Below are 18,561 nucleotides of genomic sequence, written 5' to 3'. Positions count from 1 at the left end.
ATCAACCTTGAAAACATCCCAACTTTTCAAAAGCCATCCGTCCAGTAAAAGTGTTCATGCACATTCCCTCTTTTCCTCCCTTCTGTCTTCTGCCTTTTTGTCTCCTAGGCAACATGTCTCCAGTATGATGGCGTCCCTGACACAGGATCCACTTTGCTGAACCTTTTTGCTAAGCAACACTTAATTTGGGCTTGTGTGAACTCCTGGTCCCGCCCCCCCGGCCCCCCAGCGGCAGGACGCCGGGACATATTTAAGGACCCCTTCGCACCCTCGGCCCTTTGTCCCGGTGGAAACTCCAGTCTTGTGCTTACAACTTGGTGAGTGTGTTTGCAGTCCTTTTTATTCCTGCTGTTGTTCTTGCTGCTGTTGGACTGTAGGGATCAGGGATGTTGACCAGACGCTGCTGCTGTGACTATTCACTGCCACAACATGGATTTATTCATTTTTTTTTACCAGTTTGAAGTTGTTTCTGTTTCTGTGATCAGAGCTGATGATGATAATGTTGGTAGAAGGAAGGGAATTGAGCATGAGCTAGGGGGGAAGAGGTTGAAAGAAAGCGAGTAAAAATGGAAAATGAGTTGTGAATGATCCAGATGTATTAACAGTGACCTGTGCTCTCAAGGATGCAGGGATGGCATGCTTCCTGTGGAGAGGCAGGCTTGATGCTTTAACTCAACTTAGATACAATCTGAGAAAACTTAATTTCAATTCAATACCGATGTACTTTTAGATGAATTAGATATAGATAGCTTTGACTGTTTAGGTACCAAAAAATAACTCGACCACTCTGTACAGTATGTTGAACAGAATATTTTCAAGGCTGAAAATCCTCTGAAGAAACATAAAGCTCCACTGAAACCCACAATCATCAAAGTGTATTCTGATTATCCTAGCCATGCAGGAAACCATGGAAATAGACTTTCTAATAGATTTGAGGCTCGTTAAATGAACATTAAAAAGTGTATGTGGTTCACTGTGGATGCCTTTAGAATACAAATGACCTCTTATTCTAAATACTGCTCTTGAAAGTTGCTTATTTTATGCTTTGCTCAAATGTTTTCATGAAAGTCGGACTACCCTGGAATGACAAGACAGTGTTTAGTTATAAGCAATTAATATATACTTTTGCTCTCCTCAAGAAGAACCTCATCTCTGTAATGAATGGCATTGCTTTGGGAATGTCTACAGTAGCTTTTTCCTAATGTATCAAAGTCAGTTAGATGGGGTGTTTGTGTGTGTGTGTGGGGGGGGATGCAGGATGCAGTTGTGATGCGGGCTGTGTGCAGAGCTCCTAGGGACCACAGCACATGGTCTGGCTCCAAACAGAGACCACTGTGTGTGGCGACAGCTGAGTCCCAGACCTCCACATGTCAAAAGACACACCGCCTCAGCTGTTAACTGGCTCTGGCTTAATGATGAGATACAGGGGACGGGCTGTTGGGGGTGACAAGGGTCCCAGGGCTGAAAATAGATCTGAGTGTGTGTGGGGGGGCTGAGCCATGTCCCATTTTGGCTTTTCGGGCAGCTGTGAGACTCAGAGAGGAGATTAGAGCACTCAGAGGTGTCTTCATACTAAACATAGTGCTCGATTGTTTCACTTGATTGTTTTGTTTTCATGTGAAATTAGACTTTATATCAAACACATTTACACATGATAGGGGCATACTTTCCCTGATTATAATCACTTCCCAAAGATTGATTTAACTGAAGCTTTATCAAAGGGAGTGATAATGTTTAGTGTCTTGAGTTAAAAAGCTTTGTGTAAAAAGACACAATATCTAAACTCGTGTTTTGCCTGTTTTTCCGTGTTGTACAGAAGGCCAGCCTAGAAAAGACCAAACATGTGTGACGACGACGAGACCACCGCCCTCGTGTGCGACAACGGCTCCGGCCTGGTGAAGGCTGGGTTCGCCGGTGATGACGCTCCCCGCGCCGTCTTCCCCTCCATTGTTGGACGCCCCCGTCACCAGGTAGGAATACTGAACAAGGAGACATACGTTTCTGGAGGATTACGGTTTTGTAGCTTTATCACGTGTGTGTGTGTCTGTGTTGTTGCTGAGGTTCTGAGCTGGGTTTGCTTCGTTCTCAGGGTGTGATGGTGGGTATGGGTCAGAAGGACAGCTATGTGGGAGACGAGGCCCAGAGCAAGAGGGGTATCCTGACTCTGAAGTACCCCATCGAGCACGGCATCATCACCAACTGGGACGACATGGAGAAGGTGAAGACAAACAGAAATATCTCACTGTTTATTCTCAGACTAATTCTAAAGTCAATTCTTGGTTTTTATTTAACAACATTTCCAGAAGGTAGCGCCAAAAGACAATACTAGAAACACTCATTTCCAAAGTGGACAGAAGAAAACTCGAATTACGACAAAACAGCTTGTCCTCTTTGAAACTCCACACAATGGATTAAACTCCTTCCTTAAAAGTGAACCATCAACTCTTCCCACAAAGCCACCTAAACAGTACTCTTTAAAATTGCCAATGGTTGACTTTGTTTAATGTCCATGGACAAGTTATTCCATAAAGCTGTTTTGCAAATGTACTTTTAACACAAGGAACACTGCATGACGTATGCCTGCCCTTGTTTTACAACTATGCTGGCTTCCAACCGTGTCAATTTAATAGTTCTTATATTCTGGGGTCCTTTTTGTGAATTTTTATCAAACATATGGTTCAATTCTGCCACTGACATGGACCCTGTTCCTGTTTCTCAGATCTGGCACCACACCTTCTACAATGAGCTGCGTGTGGCCCCTGAGGAGCACCCCACCCTGCTGACTGAGGCCCCCCTCAACCCCAAAGCCAACAGAGAGAAGATGACCCAGATCATGTTTGAGACCTTCAACGTCCCCGCCATGTATGTGGCCATCCAGGCCGTGCTGTCCCTGTACGCCTCCGGTCGTACCACCGGTGAGTCTCTGCCTCAGGCTTCAAAGGTCACCTATTGTGCAAAATCCACTTTTTCACGTCGTTTATACATAAACTTGTGTACCCAGAGATTCTAAAAGTTTCGGTAAAAGATATATTTACTTATCTGAGACATATATATTGATAACAAAACAGTGTAATAGGGGACCTTTAACTCTGTGACAATGAAAACACATGTTTTGGATTTGTTTTCTGACACTTGTTTGTGTACAGGTATCGTGCTGGACTCCGGTGATGGTGTGACCCACAACGTGCCCATCTATGAGGGTTACGCTCTGCCCCACGCCATCATGCGTCTGGATCTGGCCGGTCGCGACCTGACTGACTACCTGATGAAGATCCTGACTGAGCGTGGATACTCTTTCGTCACCACTGGTAAGCAAAACTAACTGGAAAATGGCAAATATTGGAAAAGCTTTGAGAAGAATATGCAGGAAGCTATCAAATAAATGGCCAAAAAACTGAACACATCAAGGCGAAATTCCAAGTAGGAAAAGATAAAGAATCTAAAGTTTATGTAACACCATAACCCTCGATGAGCTGAGGGTTATGAGGCCAGCTTTAAAAAAAAAAACGTAGATTTTCTTGCCCACGAATTACACTTTTCATTTGTTAAGAGAAACGTGTTATTTCTGTTTGTAGAATATGCGTAAGTCACAGTGTTTTCATGTTAGAATAGTCGACTAAACGTTCGTAAATGTCCTGTTTGCAGCTGAGCGTGAGATCGTGAGAGACATCAAGGAGAAGCTGTGCTACGTGGCTCTGGACTTTGAGAACGAGATGGCCACCGCCGCCTCCTCCTCCTCTCTGGAGAAGAGCTACGAGCTGCCCGACGGTCAGGTCATCACCATCGGCAACGAGCGTTTCCGCTGCCCGGAGACTCTGTTCCAGCCCTCCTTCATCGGTGAGTCATAACAGCTGAGCCTGAGCACCCACACTCATTCAGACATATTTATATCTGATCATAGCTTCTAGTGACTCAGATATACATAATAATAAGTACAGATTAACATACAAATAATCAATTTATAATTATACCAAAAACATTTATTTTTACATAATAAATTATGATTTGACAAAATTAAAAACACCATGAAACTGAATTTTGAGTTTCGACTGATTTAAAAAAATGTTTTATTTATATAATTTTCACTCAATATTAATGATATTTTAGTTTAATTTATTTGTTGTAAAGCTTACCCCAATATTTAAAATGTATAGGCATTATATATCATTTAAAATATTGCTTAACTAAACATAATGTATTTTTCTTTTAGCAGCAGAGACTACAAATATATTTAATAATAATAAAGAAACAACATAAACTTGTTTTTATTGGGAATATAAATACATTATGAAGTATTTTACTTTTTTTGTATTTATATATATTATTTATATATTTACTGTCAGCTGTACAAACACTCACGTTCCTCCTCTCACCTGTGCAGGTATGGAGTCCGCTGGTATCCATGAGACTGCCTACAACAGCATCATGAAGTGCGACATCGACATCCGTAAGGACCTGTACGCCAACAACGTGCTGTCCGGTGGAACCACCATGTACCCCGGTATCGCTGACAGGATGCAGAAGGAGATCACCGCCCTGGCCCCCAGCACCATGAAGATCAAGGTGAGCCTTCAGAACCAGAACTGACTGCTTAAAGGTCACCCCAAAATAAAATATACAAGTGGAAAGGCTCAGTGCATCAAAGCAAGACGTATTGCATTAGTTGTGAATGAAATTAAAAGAATATAATATAGAATATACAGTTAAATAGAATATACAGTTAAAGAGATTCAGGCAAGTGTTTCCACAGAGTTAGAAACAAATGAATGCATTAGGTCGTTTTGACCTTGTTTTGAGAAGTTTAATGAAGGAACTATTTCCTTTCTTTCGATATTCATCCGCCAACATGAAGAATCAATCACCACGCAGAAGCAAACTTGCCTATTCTTATGCACTTCTGAAAACTTCTAAAAGACAAATAGTTCCTGCTCACAACAAGAACTGTAGATTATCTTGAGTAACAAGGTCAGGATTTCTGCAACAACAAAAAACACGTTGTTGTTGTAATTTAACAACAAGCAAGTGCTATCTAGTTTCATTTGTATCAGAGATTAGGCAGACATCTCTACGGCTGATACCTCCAACATTCAACAACTCACATAAAAACAATCTCGACTGAAAAACAGCTCTACACGTAAGAGCGAAGCATGTTTTCACATTTGGAGGTCCCTTTAAATCCAGCTGACAGCAAGTGCCTGATATTGTAAAATGTCCTCGTACCAACCTGTACTCCTCCTCCACCCGCAGATCATCGCTCCCCCTGAGAGGAAATACTCCGTCTGGATCGGCGGCTCCATCCTGGCCTCCCTGTCCACCTTCCAGCAGATGTGGATCAGCAAGCAGGAGTATGATGAGGCAGGCCCCTCCATCGTCCACAGGAAGTGCTTCTAAACGTCCAACCAGCCCCAAAAAACATTCAACGCCACTCCAACTGTATTTCTACTGTTCCATTTGCTGTATATACATGTTCTGTTGTAATAAAATAGTTGCTTTTAACAGTAACTGTCTGGTGCCTACTTCTGGATGTGTTTGCAGAACACAAATTACCCTTGAATGCTTTGTGATTGCACCTTTTAATAAGCCAGTTAAAAAAAATAAAAAATTATTTTGTGCTTACCAAAAGTGTATATGAAAGAAATGTGTCATGTCACCTTCAAAATAACATTTATAATATTTAATACATTGTATAAATAAAGATATCATGAGGTCATAAGCTGTGATTTATTCACACATAAATGATCAAAGACCCCACACTTAATTAGCCCCATTAACACCAACACCTCTCACACATCAAGTTTTTAATACCACAAGTGTGCTGGAGTTTCTACCCTTAAAGTGTTTTCTTCTCCTTTAACCTGAACATTGTAGAACAATGCAGTGGAAACCATGTACAGTCTATGGTGAAAACTCTAACTTGAATTAAATCATACAGTAGATTGTGTTTTTTAGATTTCATCAAGTGATATAATAAACATATATCTATTAAAGGTGGGGTAGGTAAATTTGAGAAACCGGCTCGAGATCGCTAGAATTTGAAAATACACAACCGAAGAAAATCTGCCACTTCCTTACAGAGCCCCTCCTCCAACACACACGAACGCGCACATGACCAATGAGGGCACGAGATAAGTTTGTGCCCCGATGGGAGGCTGACAGGCAGGTAGGCCATCTAGTTAGCCGGCGAAACCGATTGGTTGTACTTTTTACAGCTTCTACAGATGAAATTTTTGTATGGATTTTTTGTCAAAGCACTTCAGATATTCTTTGCTATCGGGATGTTAAGAGCATTCCATGGAATATAACAAAAAGTGTATCTCAAGCCGGTTTCTGAAACTTACCTACCCCACCTTTAATTATCCACCTAACAAACGTATATGTAAAAAATATAATCGTTTCCCTAATTACTTTATCTTAAAATAATCCCTAAAAAAAATATCATACCATTTAAATACTCAACGTAAATCATACTTAAAATGACTGTCCATTTTAATGAGTTTTGACCCGTTAGAGTCTGTCTTTGACCTCTTAAGTCCCTCTAAAGCAGCTACATTTCTCAGTATTTTGAGATTTACCGTGTCAGTTTTGTATTTATCGATCCAGCTGGCCTGGTTTGATTGCTCGTTATGAGTTTTTGCAAATAATGTCCTCAAAAGGGTTGAGAGCTAAACAACGTTTATGCTAAGATTGTTTCTATTTAGTTTGTTAATTATATCATGCCCAATAATTGACAACAAAAGCTGAAGTTATATTCACGTTGAACGCTCAAATGTACCATGTTCCCCAGCTGCCCTGAACACAACACTCCTTCACTTCCTGTTCACCTAAAGCGCAGATGATATTGATGAGGATAATAAAGCCGGCGTCCTTCCTTCACCAGTGACTTTACCAAGTGACTCACGGAGATTGATGTGTTTCAGTGAGAGACTGCTGCTGTGTACTTTGGAACATATTTGAGTTGCATTTTAACCATGAAGATCACAGACAGTAATGTGATTCGTTTTCACCTTAAAATTCTCCATGGGATAACTGTGAAGAGCTTAGAGAAGAAAAATAAGAGACCGTTCCTTGGTGGTTCAAAGGTCTTTGGAGTTCCTCTGGAGTATTTAGCCAGGACATACATTCCTGAGTTTGGACTGGTTCCCTGGTGAGTAGCAGGATTACAAGAAATATGATTTTCAACTGGAACAACAGATTAGTTTATTCCTTTTTTATTCTTTAACATTTTGTTCCTCAGCTTTTTAGTGGATGCCTGTTCATTTCTGCTGGAGCGTGCTGGGACTGTGGGCCTGTTCAGAAAATCAGGCTCTCTTCCTCGCATTAAGACTCTCAGGGTAAGATCATTTAGATAATAATTGTGTAATTTTTTTCAATGCATGCTCCTTGGTTAATATTAAGCTGTCTTTAATTGGCTCTATTCTGCTGTAACAATGTACATTTCCGCTGTGTGGAACGAATAAAGGTATTCTGATAACCTTTTGCTAATACAAGTTCCCCTGAAGCAATCTGTTGGTTTGAGCCAACACTGATGTGATGTCTTCTTTTCAAGATGCAAAGGCTTTATTGTCATGTGCACAAAGCTACAGTGTAGAAATGGCAACGAAATTCTTCTGACCTGAGCTCCTCCAACATATATAATAAAATAAAAAGCAGTGCAAAAAGTCTTTAAACACATGTCAATAGAATATGGGATATGTACAAGAACAGAATATGAAATTAAACAATGTAAATTAAGACAACATTTAATACATTTAATTGCCGTGATAACTATTTATATTAGTATATTGCAAGAGGACAACAGAAATGTTTATCGGGCGCTTTACAGAGCTCAGGGGTTCAGCATGCTCTTATGGCCTGTGGGATAACACTGAGGTGTTCATTTGACCCCTCTGTGTGTGTTTTCAGGCCAAGTTGAATAGCGGTGAGGGTTGTCTCTCTACAGCCCTCCCTTATGATGTTTCCACGCTGATCAAGCAGTTCTGCAGGGAGCTGCCGGAGCCCCTGCTGCCCCCCGAGCTGCACGCTGCCTTGCTCAAAGGCCGGGCGTTATCCAGCCCGCAGGACAGGACCTCCGCCCTGCAGCTGCTCTCCTGTCTGCTGCCTGCCAGAAACTCCTCCTGCCTGCATTACCTGTTCGACTTCCTCTCCAAAGTCTCAGAGAGGTTTGTAAGGCCTAACAATGTGGGGGAATGAAGTCCTTGGGCAAAGAGCGCTGAGAGTACAAACAAGTGTGACAGTCTTCTTATATTAGTGCGCTGGAATGTATGAAGCTCAATTTGAGTTTATTATATGATCTGCCAAAGATGACACTAATGTTTTACCTGATGCTTAGTTAATCATGATTACAACACTTTGCTGTGACTGGTCAGTTTCTTGGCCCGACACTTTAATTGCAGATCTATATGAAGAAGACATGAACATCATTAATAACTCCGAAGTCATGATGATTGAGATACCTTAGTAGATGCATTAATTAAAGTATTGTTCCTGCTTAAGTCATGCATGAGATTCCATTAATACCTGTACATGACTGATCGTTCATGAGTACATGCATGATGATTCATGTACCCTTACTGTAAAGTGTTACCTCCTTTTGTGGATCAGTGGTTTTTAGAAGCCTGAAGGGTTTAACGTCTCCAAAGTCATTACAAAAGGAAATTGTTTGCCGTAATAGACATATATGTTTTTATTTCTAGTCCCTGTAATCATTGTTGGGACCTCTTTTATCAAGGGGTGACTTGACCTGATCTACTCTGACTTTATAGCAACTGTAAGTGGCCTAAAATGATGGACAGTTCCCTTATTTCCTTTCCATCTTGTTCTTTTCAGAGCAATGAGTTAAAGTGACTTGATGGAAGGGACAGGATTCCACACTATTTCATTGATTCAGTTGTGTTTTCCCTTCATTGTCAGATGCTCTGAAAACTTGATGACCTGCTCCAACCTCGCCACAGTCTTCGCTCCGTGTCTTTTACCGCCTCCAAACAAGGCCGAAATGTCTGAAGGGCGGCTGAAACTCAGAGTTCTCGTCCTACACACCTTCATTGAAAGTCCTCACTTATTCGGTAACAAACCAAATGATTCTGTCTTGAGCTATATGCTGTATTTAAGGCTGTTTGAATTGACTGTATACGTGCAATGTTGTAAGATCTTTACCGTTTGCTTTTAGGTGTGATTCCCAAAGCCGTAATGGACAGTATGGAGTTTCTGATCAACTTCCCTCTTCGAAAGGACGCTAGGAGAGGACACAGAAAGACACAAAGTTTGAAAGGTAAAGCAGTAGAAATTGTGCCGTTGGCTCTGACTTAAAATGAACGCCTCTTTAATTTATGTTCTCAAATCTTTAGAGAAGACGTCACCCTGGATTCCAGCGAGGTCAAAGGTCAAGTCGGCCGTCTCTGTGGAGAGCAAAGAGTCGACGTCCGGGGAGAAACCCACGCTCAGGAGAAGCATCGGCATGGAGACCTTACCCAACATCCTGCTGTTTAGGAGCTGTAAGCGTTATGCACGATATGAAAAAAAGACTCCAGCAGATGTACAGTATGTAACGCTTTTAATGTTGTTTACAGATCAACGTTTCAAGCCTGACACGGCTTTGCCGGACAGTCACAGCCTCTATGGCATAGAGGCATGCCCACAAGAGATACTAAAAAGGTAAATTATTAAAGCATGATTTACTTCATTTCAAACGGTGTTCATATACAAATGAAGTTATTATGGCAGGGGCAAAGGAGATTTATGGTTTCTACGTACTTAATATGTAACCTGGGGTTCAGATAGCAGATGGATTATGTAGTTTGTAGTTTTTTATATAATAATCTAGTGTTGTATCAAAGCTTAAATGTAATCTGATATTGCAAAAAACAACATATACTGAGCTGTGCAACTAAAATAGGTGTTTTTATTTTACTGGCTTTAAGGTAAAAATGACCCAGTCCCACATCTAATGGACATGCATCTGATATTTCTTATTTGTCTTGTGTCCTTTTTTTGTTTTCAGAGACCAGCGGTTTGTCAATTTCTCACGATTTTCCAGAGGACACGGTTCAGAGAGCTCTCCGGTTCTCACTGGTGTCGGGAAACTGCAGCTCACACCTTGGAGAAAACGCGTTTCAATTTAATATTAAGAAATAATGTGGGTTGCTCTGTTACTGCAGCATGTCAGGTTATGATATCTGATTGACCGGTTTATATTTACTGGGAGGTTTAGTGTCCAAACTTGAATCATTTTTAAAGTTTTAATTAATTTATGTGTTTTTTAATATTTATTTGACAACAGGACTTTTATAAGTGAACATTCACCTTTCATTTTGAGTGAATAAATGTTCCAGTTTTTTAACTTCTTTTCTTTTTCTCTTTTTTATGTTTAACATAATAATAATAACTGTTAAATGGTTATAGTTAGGGAATGAATATCAGTTTATCTTTGATGCAAACCAAAGATTTAAACTCAAAATGCCAGAAATTCATGCATACAGGAGTTTGTTTAAACTGCATATCAGTGAATAGTTAAAAAGGCCCGTTAAAAAAATAACACGCCAATAAATTAATTAATGGAATAACAATATACATTTACTCAAAAGCACAACAATACATAGATTTCTACTCTGATTTGTCTTTGACATAATTACAGTTTAAGATGATTATGTTACATGTTACACGGTGCAGGGTTTCTGTAGGTCATCCACAAATAATTTCCACATACATAGAGCCAATGAGAAGCGAGGATTCGTTGTATCATAGCAACAACTGCATCTGAACCGTGAAGCGAGGAGGATTGCATCCTGCGTGTTGCATAATGGACACTTATGATGACAGTGGAAATAAAGTGTATCCCTTCAAAATAAAGTGGGAGAAATAAACAGGCGACGGAAACGTTAAGATTAAATGTTTTTAGAACAACTATAAATAATTGAACACTACAAATATGATGTATCAACTTAAATTAGAATAGATCTCGAAGGGAAGAAAAAGGTTTTAAAGTAGTTTTGTCATCGTGTGACGAAAGCAAGCTTTTATTCTGAAAAGCCAGAAACATGTTTTTTCTGGCCAGCTTGACACAGGTCTCGCGCAGTACGCAGGTCCCCATCAACACACACACGGTAAGAAGCAATACTGTAACATTTCGGTTTTGGTCATTTCTTATGTTTACTAGCAATAAAATCACATTTATATGCAATGCATGTTATACAATTTTCTTATATAATATGGTGTTGTTTTTTCTGCTAAATAGACATTTCATAGGCTATTATATGTATTTACATCGGCCTTGGGTCTGTTTACAGAGTTAGTGGCCCACCAAGTCTTAATTCCATTTCTAGATAATATAGCATTTTACAGTCTGTATGTAATACAACAGATCACATGAAGGCATAAAATGCAATCAGTTTTTCCACATTAGGGGATCTGTTCTTAATTAGCCGGTTATGTGTATCCAACAGGAAATGCATGTGTTTGCGCATCATTACTGTCCATCTTGTGTGCGGTAGTCTGATGTGTTTCTCCCCCGCAGATGACGGACATGATCTCGGCGGTGCGGCTCTTGGTGCTCGGCCTGCTCCTGGTCCTGCAGCTGGGCAGAGCTTCAGCCCGGAGCCCCCGCACGGCAGACCAGGTATCCGAGGCCGACATCCAGCGCCTCCTGCACGGCGTCATGGAGCAGCTGGGCATCGCTCGGCCCAGGGTGGAGTACCCGGCTCACCAGGCCACCAACATCGTGGGTCCTCAGAGCATTCAGGGTCAGTGACACACCGTGTGATCTTTATCTAGAGGAGATGAGGTGAAAACCAGGAAGAAGATTAATCGCTAAAATAATAAAGAATACACTTTATTATAAGGGACAGTATGGATAGTGCAATATGAGGCATGAATTGTGTATTTAACCATACTGTATTTTAAATGGTAGTATATATTCACTTTGCCCTATAATCTATCATAATGATTGAACAACCTAAACGGTAATATTAAAATAACACTACAGAACAACCCAATCCATCTGGTTTGCTTTCATTATAGAAATATAAATGATATCATTCCTTTATCATGTGTGTCTATTCTGCATTTGTTTTTAAACAGCAATGTAGAAATATAATAACTTTATTTTATTGTATTTTTTTTTATCCGACGTACAGCTTGTTCAGACATTTTTTATATTTGTTGTTAAACATGGACAATGAACGTTAACTGATTATGGAAGTTGCAAATTCATGCTGAATGCAAGTAATATCATTCATCAATGATGGGGCTTCCTCCTGTTCTGAAATAACTAATACAAATGTTAAGATGTGAGAACTAATGTTGTTATGCCATGAAAAACACATGACATTAACACAACTGTTGCTGCCTCCATGTTTGATGAATCTTTTTCCAGCTGCTGTTGTGTTCGTGCTGTTAGTAATTATTGTGTCCCTCCACAAGGTGGTGCTCACGAGGGGCTGCAGCACCTCGGCCCCTTTGGAAACATCCCTAACATTGTGGCCGAGCTGACTGGAGACAACGTTCCCAAAGACTTCAGCGAGGATCACGGGTACCCAGACCCTCCGAACCCCTGTCCTCTGGAGAAGACGGGTAGGATATAATTACATAATGTATAAACAAACTAATGTCTCAGTACGAACATAAGGGCAGATGTTTAATTGACGCCACAGGGCTTGTTCCGTCTGTGCTTTATTGAATTGATCTGCTGTTTTTTTTAACATACGTTTCTGCTTCCTTTGACACCAACAGCAGCAGACGGCTGTTTGGAAAACGCTCCGGACACAGCCGAGTTCAGCAGAGAGTTTCAGAAACACCAGCACCTGTTTGACCCCGAGCACGACTACCCAGCGCTGGCCAAGTGGGTGAGTACAGAGCAGGAGTGTAAACGTCACTAAACTTGCGATTTGTTGACTGTCATTTAGAAACAAAGACTCTGGCTGTAGAAGAAAGGCAAACATGATTTAATGTCTGAAGATGTTTTTTCTGTTTCCTTTCAGAACAAGGAGCTTTTGTACCAGAAACTGAAGGGTGGACCCAAAAGAAGAAAACGGGTATCATGTTCTTCCTTTGTAGTATTGTGTCTGTCCAATAGCAGAGTGATGTACTCTGAAAGGAAGACTGCGAACACATTTGTATAAGTCTTTTTATAGTCATTTTTTCTAGCATGCTTTTAAGATACGAAATCCAAAAACTGTAAATTCTTTATACATTTGTAAAGAATTTTCCTCAATTTTTGGAATTTTCTGTGGACACATGCCAGACAAAGTGTTCTTTAGGAATTCAAGGTTACACATAGGGTGATTTATTATACCTACAAATAATCATTTTGGGGATGAAGTATTCCTTTAACCTCACTGTTTTAAATCTGAATTTGTAATTTTGTAAGCTAAAAATCTAACTTTCAGATGTTCTCATTTGGTCAGATTATAGGTCATTGTTCACGTTTACAGTATGAATAGTAACATGTTTCTCCGCCTCCCTGCAGAGCGTGAACCCGTACCTGATGGGCCAGAGGCTGGACAACGTGGTCGCCAAAAAGTCTGTTCCTCACTTCTCTGAGGAAGCGGCACCGACGGTCCCTGCTGCCAGCAGAACCAGCGCCTAAACTCCTGCAGCACTCTGTAATATTTACTATACTCCCAGAAATAAGTTTTTTTTTAACTGTTTAAATCTTGACTGGCAGTGTACATTAAACCTAGAAATGTATTATGAGTTGACTATAGATCTGGGGGAATGTTGAATAAGATGGTAATTCTTATTCATGACTGTACAGAAATGAATTAACTCACTCTGAAGATTCTGAAGTTAGGTTTTTTGTATGTCTTGATATTTCCAGTTAATTACATGTGAAGCAAAGATTCAATATAAGTCACATTCATCTTGGAAGCAAAGTAGCGGCTTTGCTTCGTCTTGTGAAGGATGATTTTAAACACCACTGTAGCATACTGTAGCTATTCTGCTGATGTATTCTGTCACCATACTGCAGGATATAAGTCTCTACAGGCAGCACTGAATCTGTGTTGTAACTTCATTTTGCCGGATAAATGTTTGTGTTATGTTTTTGTTCTGTAAAGTCAAATAAACGATTTATCTGCATTGAAAAAGTTTGGAAGTGTTTTTTATTTTTCAATTCCAATCCAGACGGATGAGGTGAGGGTCAGAGTTTGAGAAGGGGGAGGGAGGCGTGTTCAGATCTATGGTTCAGATGAAGCTCTGTAGCTCAAGACAGTTTAGAAAAGCCCCCAGTGAGTCATTCATAAGCCACTACAGAGGAGGAGAGACCTGAAGAAGAAACCCACGCTGTGACTGACTGGATAACGTTTTCTATTGAGGAGCTTGAATAAACAGGTAACTGCTGATTCTGTTTGACTGAACTTCTAAATGATTTTTTTTTTTGGTCCGCAATGGGCGCGTAAAAAAAGTGCGTAAATCCACACGAATTTCGTAAAAATGATTACTAATGACTGACACGTTTTTTCTCTTTTAGTTTCAAAGATGATAACCCCATCAACGCTGATCTCTGCAGCGGTGTTGGTGCTTTTGCTCGCGGAAGCATCCACTTTTCACGGCGCATTCCCCCACCCAAACAAATACAACCCAAACGAATCGGATGGATGCCAACAGCCCGCCATCAGTGGACTACTTACCCGCGAACCGGGGCCTGTTACCGCCACCGACGAGGTGCTGGAGTCCAGTCAGGAGGCTCTGCACGTCACGGAGCGCCGGTACCTGCGGCTGGACTGGTGCAAGACGCAGCCGCTGAAGCAGACGATCCAGGAGGAGGGCTGCCTGAGCAGAACCATCATCAACCGGTTCTGCTACGGACAGTGCAACTCCTTCTACATCCCGAGGCATAACTACCAGGACGGAGACGCCTTTCAGTCCTGCTCTGCCTGCAAACCCAAAACCTTCAGCACCGTCACCTACACCCTGTACTGCCCGGGCCAGACACCCAGCACCAGGAAGAAACGGGTCCAGCGCGTAAAGCAGTGTCGCTGCACCACGATAGATACGGATTAGACGGGAAACTGTCACAAATCAAGGTTGTAAATACCCGATGCAACGGGAGGGAGACTGCATCGTTGCAAAAAACAACTGGAACGTGTATTTTGCTTAAAGGACACATGAGAAAAAGTTGGAATAATAAGGCGAAGAAGTAACCTGAGCCCTTGTTGTCATTGTAAAGGAGATAAGATATATACAAACGTGGTTGATTCCATTTATTTCTCTCTAAAATAGATGATACTTTAAGCTGTAATCAATAATTCCTCACATTGTCCAAATATCTCATCTATCATCAGTCACTGCTTTCACAAAAACAGCTTTTCCTTTGTTATCACATGTGGAAGATGTGTTGTTATTATGCAGTATTGCTACTGATGATCAGATATTAGCATGCAGGCTGATGGATCATCTGATTATAAAGATATTTGTTCCAAGGATTGGGATGGTTTTATTGTTTCCACTGTGTGGGATGTTAAGCTCAGAATGATTTATTATTTGTACAACCTGCACTGCTAAATGCCACTTCTTTTATTTTACAACTGTGTATAATGTGTGTATCATGTCTAGTAAAGTTGCTCATAAATAAAACACACTATGAAATCATGTATTTTTCTAATCAGTGATTTTATTTGTAGAAAAATGAGGATTAGAGATGCAAATCATTGGCTTAGAAAGTTCAATATATAAATATAGCACTATGGTTTATATTACACTCTAAATATTGCACGTTAAAATCTGTCAAATCAAAGTTCATTTGGTGGCAAATATTTCACAAAACTGATTCTTTAGGTAACGGTAACAAAACATTTCTTTAAACCCATTAATTTATCTTGTTTTAATGAATAAACTGTTCATTTGGTATCATGGTCCATTTCCAGTCCAACCCAAGATGGTTTTATCGATCCGGATCAGTCGGCTTTGTGTTTCTTCTCTCTTAAATCGAGGAGATGTTGGATTCTTTCTGACGCAGTCTCTCTTTCTGTTGGTGGTAAAATGTGTTATCAATTCTGACAAAACTCAATCTGGACATCAAAGCAGAAAGAAGTGTTTTGAATGATGTGTCTATACTTCCTAGTAAGACAGAGAGTAAGAGCATGAGTTTACTTCTTAATGTGTATTTATTTATCTGCATTGCATGGTTTAGGAAATGTATTTATTTAGAGTCAAGACAGTAACTGTGTCAAATCTTACCAGACTGTTGGGATTGATCTTTCTGGTCTCCACCTTCTTCTCCGATGTGATCCTCTTCACTGACAGCTGAGCCTCTTTTAATCTGCAAAAACAAGGTGTTAAGTTCAATGTATGACTTAGTATTAGAAATCAAATTCTTTAGAGTATAAATTCAAAGTATCATCTAGATTTTATATGACTATTAAGTTCAGTCAAATTAGTTCAATCAAACCAAAAAAAGAACGCAGATTTACTCAATGAGGTGAAGGTAAAGCATTTCAATGTGTTGTGTTTAATACAAGTCAGAGGTCGGAGAGCGCAGACAGACCTGTCTCGCAATGAAAGGGTCAAATCATTTGTGTAACAACCCACGGTTTCATGGGTTTACTTTGGCCCATGCTGCAACGTTCAACAAAGTTTCATGGAAATTGGGCGGGTAGTATTTATGTAATACTGCAGACAGACACACCTGAAATAAATAAAGAGAGGATCCTGCTACAAACAGAAGATGCACGTGCAAATCTCTGATACCTTTCATTTGAGATGTTCTTGTTCTCCCTCTTCCACCTGGCTTTGAAGTCGGCACAAAACTCAAACCAGAGCATGAAGAGATGCCCGGCCGTCACCTCCTTCTCTCCGGACTTAGGCTTCAGTCCAAAGTACACAGTCAAGTCCTGAAAACTGAACAAGTCGACTGAAATTAAAATTAATTTCCACACACGTTCATAGGTTGCTTTTTTTATTTGTGGCTGCTCATGTCGACAATTATCTTTTTAATGAAATTCAAACAAAGCCCTGTATGGTGCACACAAAATATGGTTGAATTCTCACACCTTTTTTGTACAGTCATCAACTGATAAGACGCCTCTGCGTGTTCTTTACGCGCTGCAAAGAAAGAGAAAAGAAAGCAGTTTAGTTATGAGCAGACTCGGCCTCAAAAACACAACCCTCACCCTAATCATATGGAGCTTATATGGATATAAATACATATAAAAGACATATCTTATGATGATGAAATGAAACTATTAGCCATTTTGTTTAGATTACTTCATTTTATTCTGCTACCATTTTAGCCCAATTTTTTAAATATATTCAACAAAGACACAATGTCACATAAGACTTGCTTTCATTGTTTGGTGAATCTGTGATGTTAAAATCTTCCAAAATGTTTGTTGAGAAATATGTGCTTCATGTGTTTGAGATGACAAATAAAGCTTGAAAATGGCAGAAATTCTCACAGAAAGATGCAAAGACTTTATTCGGTCTTTTATTGTTTTACAGCAAGTTCAGGAAGTTTTAACACCCCTTGTTATGTTGCAGCCTTATGCATACATGTATTTGCCCACATACATTTGGCCACAATTCCTCATAACACCAGGAAAAAGATTCTAGAAATCTTTGCAAAAGTGTTCAAGCGATAAACTGAAAGTTGACTCTTTACTATGAAACAGGTGCCTCTCATTCCTTTTAATCTCCATGACATGTTTCTCCACCTTGTTCGGAGTGATTCTACTAATTGCACCTAATTAGGAAAGGCACACAACTGTCTATAAAAAGGTCTCACAGCTGACCAATCAGATCAAAATCTAGGACATGTGGTCGAAGAAACAGCTTAGTGTGTCGAGGCGCAGATCACAGAAATACATCTAAAATCCTGCTTTGTCGTTACGGGATACTGAGCTTAGATGAAGGCGGAACAGTGCATTTAAGGTGTTAAAGCGTTAGCCTGCAACCTTACAGAAAGGGGGAATAGTTAAAGGTCCCATGTCATGGCCATTTCTACTGATCCTTTCCATTGTTGAGGTCGACTAGAATACATTTATATTGTGCAATTTTCCAAACTCACATTGGTTTCTCAAACAGTATCTCTGTATAGTCTGTGTGTTCACTCTCTGTCCTAAACGACTTGTTGGAGCTCCTGCCCCCCGCCCCCTCCCTGTGAGCCCACTGTGCTCTGATTGGTCAGCTCGCCCACTCTGTTCTGATGAGTCCACCACCGTTACAGCGGAACATCAGTGTTTACGTGTTACAATGGCGTTAACAAGAAAATGACACCAGTAAGGACAAACAGGTGAGAATGCTGCGTGGGGTCTGGGTGCCGTGCTGGCGGGACGTTGCGCGGCTCGCTGCTGCGAGGAGCGGACAGTGTGAGCTGGGTTCATTTCCTGCTTGCTGCGTGGGGTCTGCGAGACAGCGAGACATCGCGAATGGACGCGGGAAAAGGGGGGGGGGTGCTTAGGGGGCTGCTGAGGGCGCACCTACGCGGCGCACCTACAGTGTAAGCGCGCCACAGTTCCGTCGCTGCGAGGCTCCACTAGCACCCCCCCCCCCCCCAGTGCGCCACAGTTTCGCTGCTGCGAGGCTCCACTAGCACCCCCCCCCCAGCGCGTCACAGTTTCACCGCTGCTAGGC

General features: G+C 40.8%; 5 protein-coding genes across 5 annotated transcripts in view; 4 read left to right on the top strand and 1 right to left on the bottom strand.

The window, feature by feature from the left end:
- Nucleotides 1-207: 207 nt before the first annotated feature.
- Nucleotides 208-5,496, top strand: actc1a (actin alpha cardiac muscle 1a). Its single transcript, XM_034076622.2, has 8 exons — nucleotides 208-317; nucleotides 1,817-1,970; nucleotides 2,090-2,218; nucleotides 2,720-2,915; nucleotides 3,147-3,308; nucleotides 3,646-3,837; nucleotides 4,382-4,563; nucleotides 5,248-5,496. Exons 2-8 carry the CDS (start codon nucleotides 1,842-1,844, stop codon nucleotides 5,389-5,391), a joined length of 1,134 nt encoding a protein of 377 aa, XP_033932513.1. The 5' UTR covers nucleotides 208-317; nucleotides 1,817-1,841; the 3' UTR covers nucleotides 5,392-5,496.
- A 1,321-nt stretch (nucleotides 5,497-6,817) lies between these two features.
- Nucleotides 6,818-10,316, top strand: LOC117439441 (inactive Rho GTPase-activating protein 11B-like). The gene is made up of 8 exons (XM_034075320.2): nucleotides 6,818-7,144; nucleotides 7,235-7,331; nucleotides 7,903-8,159; nucleotides 8,911-9,062; nucleotides 9,167-9,268; nucleotides 9,345-9,491; nucleotides 9,567-9,651; nucleotides 9,998-10,316. Exons 1-8 carry the CDS (start codon nucleotides 6,969-6,971, stop codon nucleotides 10,116-10,118), a joined length of 1,137 nt encoding a protein of 378 aa, XP_033931211.1. The 5' UTR covers nucleotides 6,818-6,968; the 3' UTR covers nucleotides 10,119-10,316.
- A 702-nt stretch (nucleotides 10,317-11,018) lies between these two features.
- On the top strand, nucleotides 11,019-14,081 carry scg5 (secretogranin V). Its single transcript, XM_034075321.1, has 6 exons — nucleotides 11,019-11,099; nucleotides 11,510-11,735; nucleotides 12,415-12,564; nucleotides 12,724-12,836; nucleotides 12,972-13,025; nucleotides 13,460-14,081. The coding sequence occupies exons 1-6, from the start codon at nucleotides 11,034-11,036 to the stop codon at nucleotides 13,577-13,579; spliced, it is 729 nt and encodes a 242-aa protein (XP_033931212.1). The 5' UTR covers nucleotides 11,019-11,033; the 3' UTR covers nucleotides 13,580-14,081.
- A 164-nt stretch (nucleotides 14,082-14,245) lies between these two features.
- Nucleotides 14,246-15,508, top strand: grem1a (gremlin 1a, DAN family BMP antagonist). Its single transcript, XM_034075322.1, has 2 exons — nucleotides 14,246-14,322; nucleotides 14,462-15,508. Exon 2 carries the CDS (start codon nucleotides 14,470-14,472, stop codon nucleotides 14,992-14,994), a length of 525 nt encoding a protein of 174 aa, XP_033931213.1. The 5' UTR covers nucleotides 14,246-14,322; nucleotides 14,462-14,469; the 3' UTR covers nucleotides 14,995-15,508.
- A 108-nt stretch (nucleotides 15,509-15,616) lies between these two features.
- fmn1 (formin 1) overlaps nucleotides 15,617-18,561 on the bottom strand; it is a 32,813-nt gene continuing 29,868 nt past the window's right edge. The window contains exons 16-19 of the mRNA XM_071201998.1: nucleotides 16,983-17,034; nucleotides 16,681-16,830; nucleotides 16,171-16,252; nucleotides 15,617-15,958 (exon numbers count right to left, since the gene is read on the bottom strand). Coding sequence (XP_071058099.1) covers nucleotides 15,914-15,958; nucleotides 16,171-16,252; nucleotides 16,681-16,830; nucleotides 16,983-17,034 — 329 coding nt within the window. The 3' untranslated portion in view covers nucleotides 15,617-15,913. The remainder of the gene's footprint in view (nucleotides 15,959-16,170; nucleotides 16,253-16,680; nucleotides 16,831-16,982; nucleotides 17,035-18,561) is intronic.

Source organism: Pseudochaenichthys georgianus, chromosome 24, assembly GCF_902827115.2.
Source record: "Pseudochaenichthys georgianus chromosome 24, fPseGeo1.2, whole genome shotgun sequence".
Taxonomy (NCBI): domain Eukaryota; kingdom Metazoa; phylum Chordata; class Actinopteri; order Perciformes; family Channichthyidae; genus Pseudochaenichthys; species Pseudochaenichthys georgianus.
This window is presented reverse-complemented; position numbering and strand designations above follow the sequence as displayed.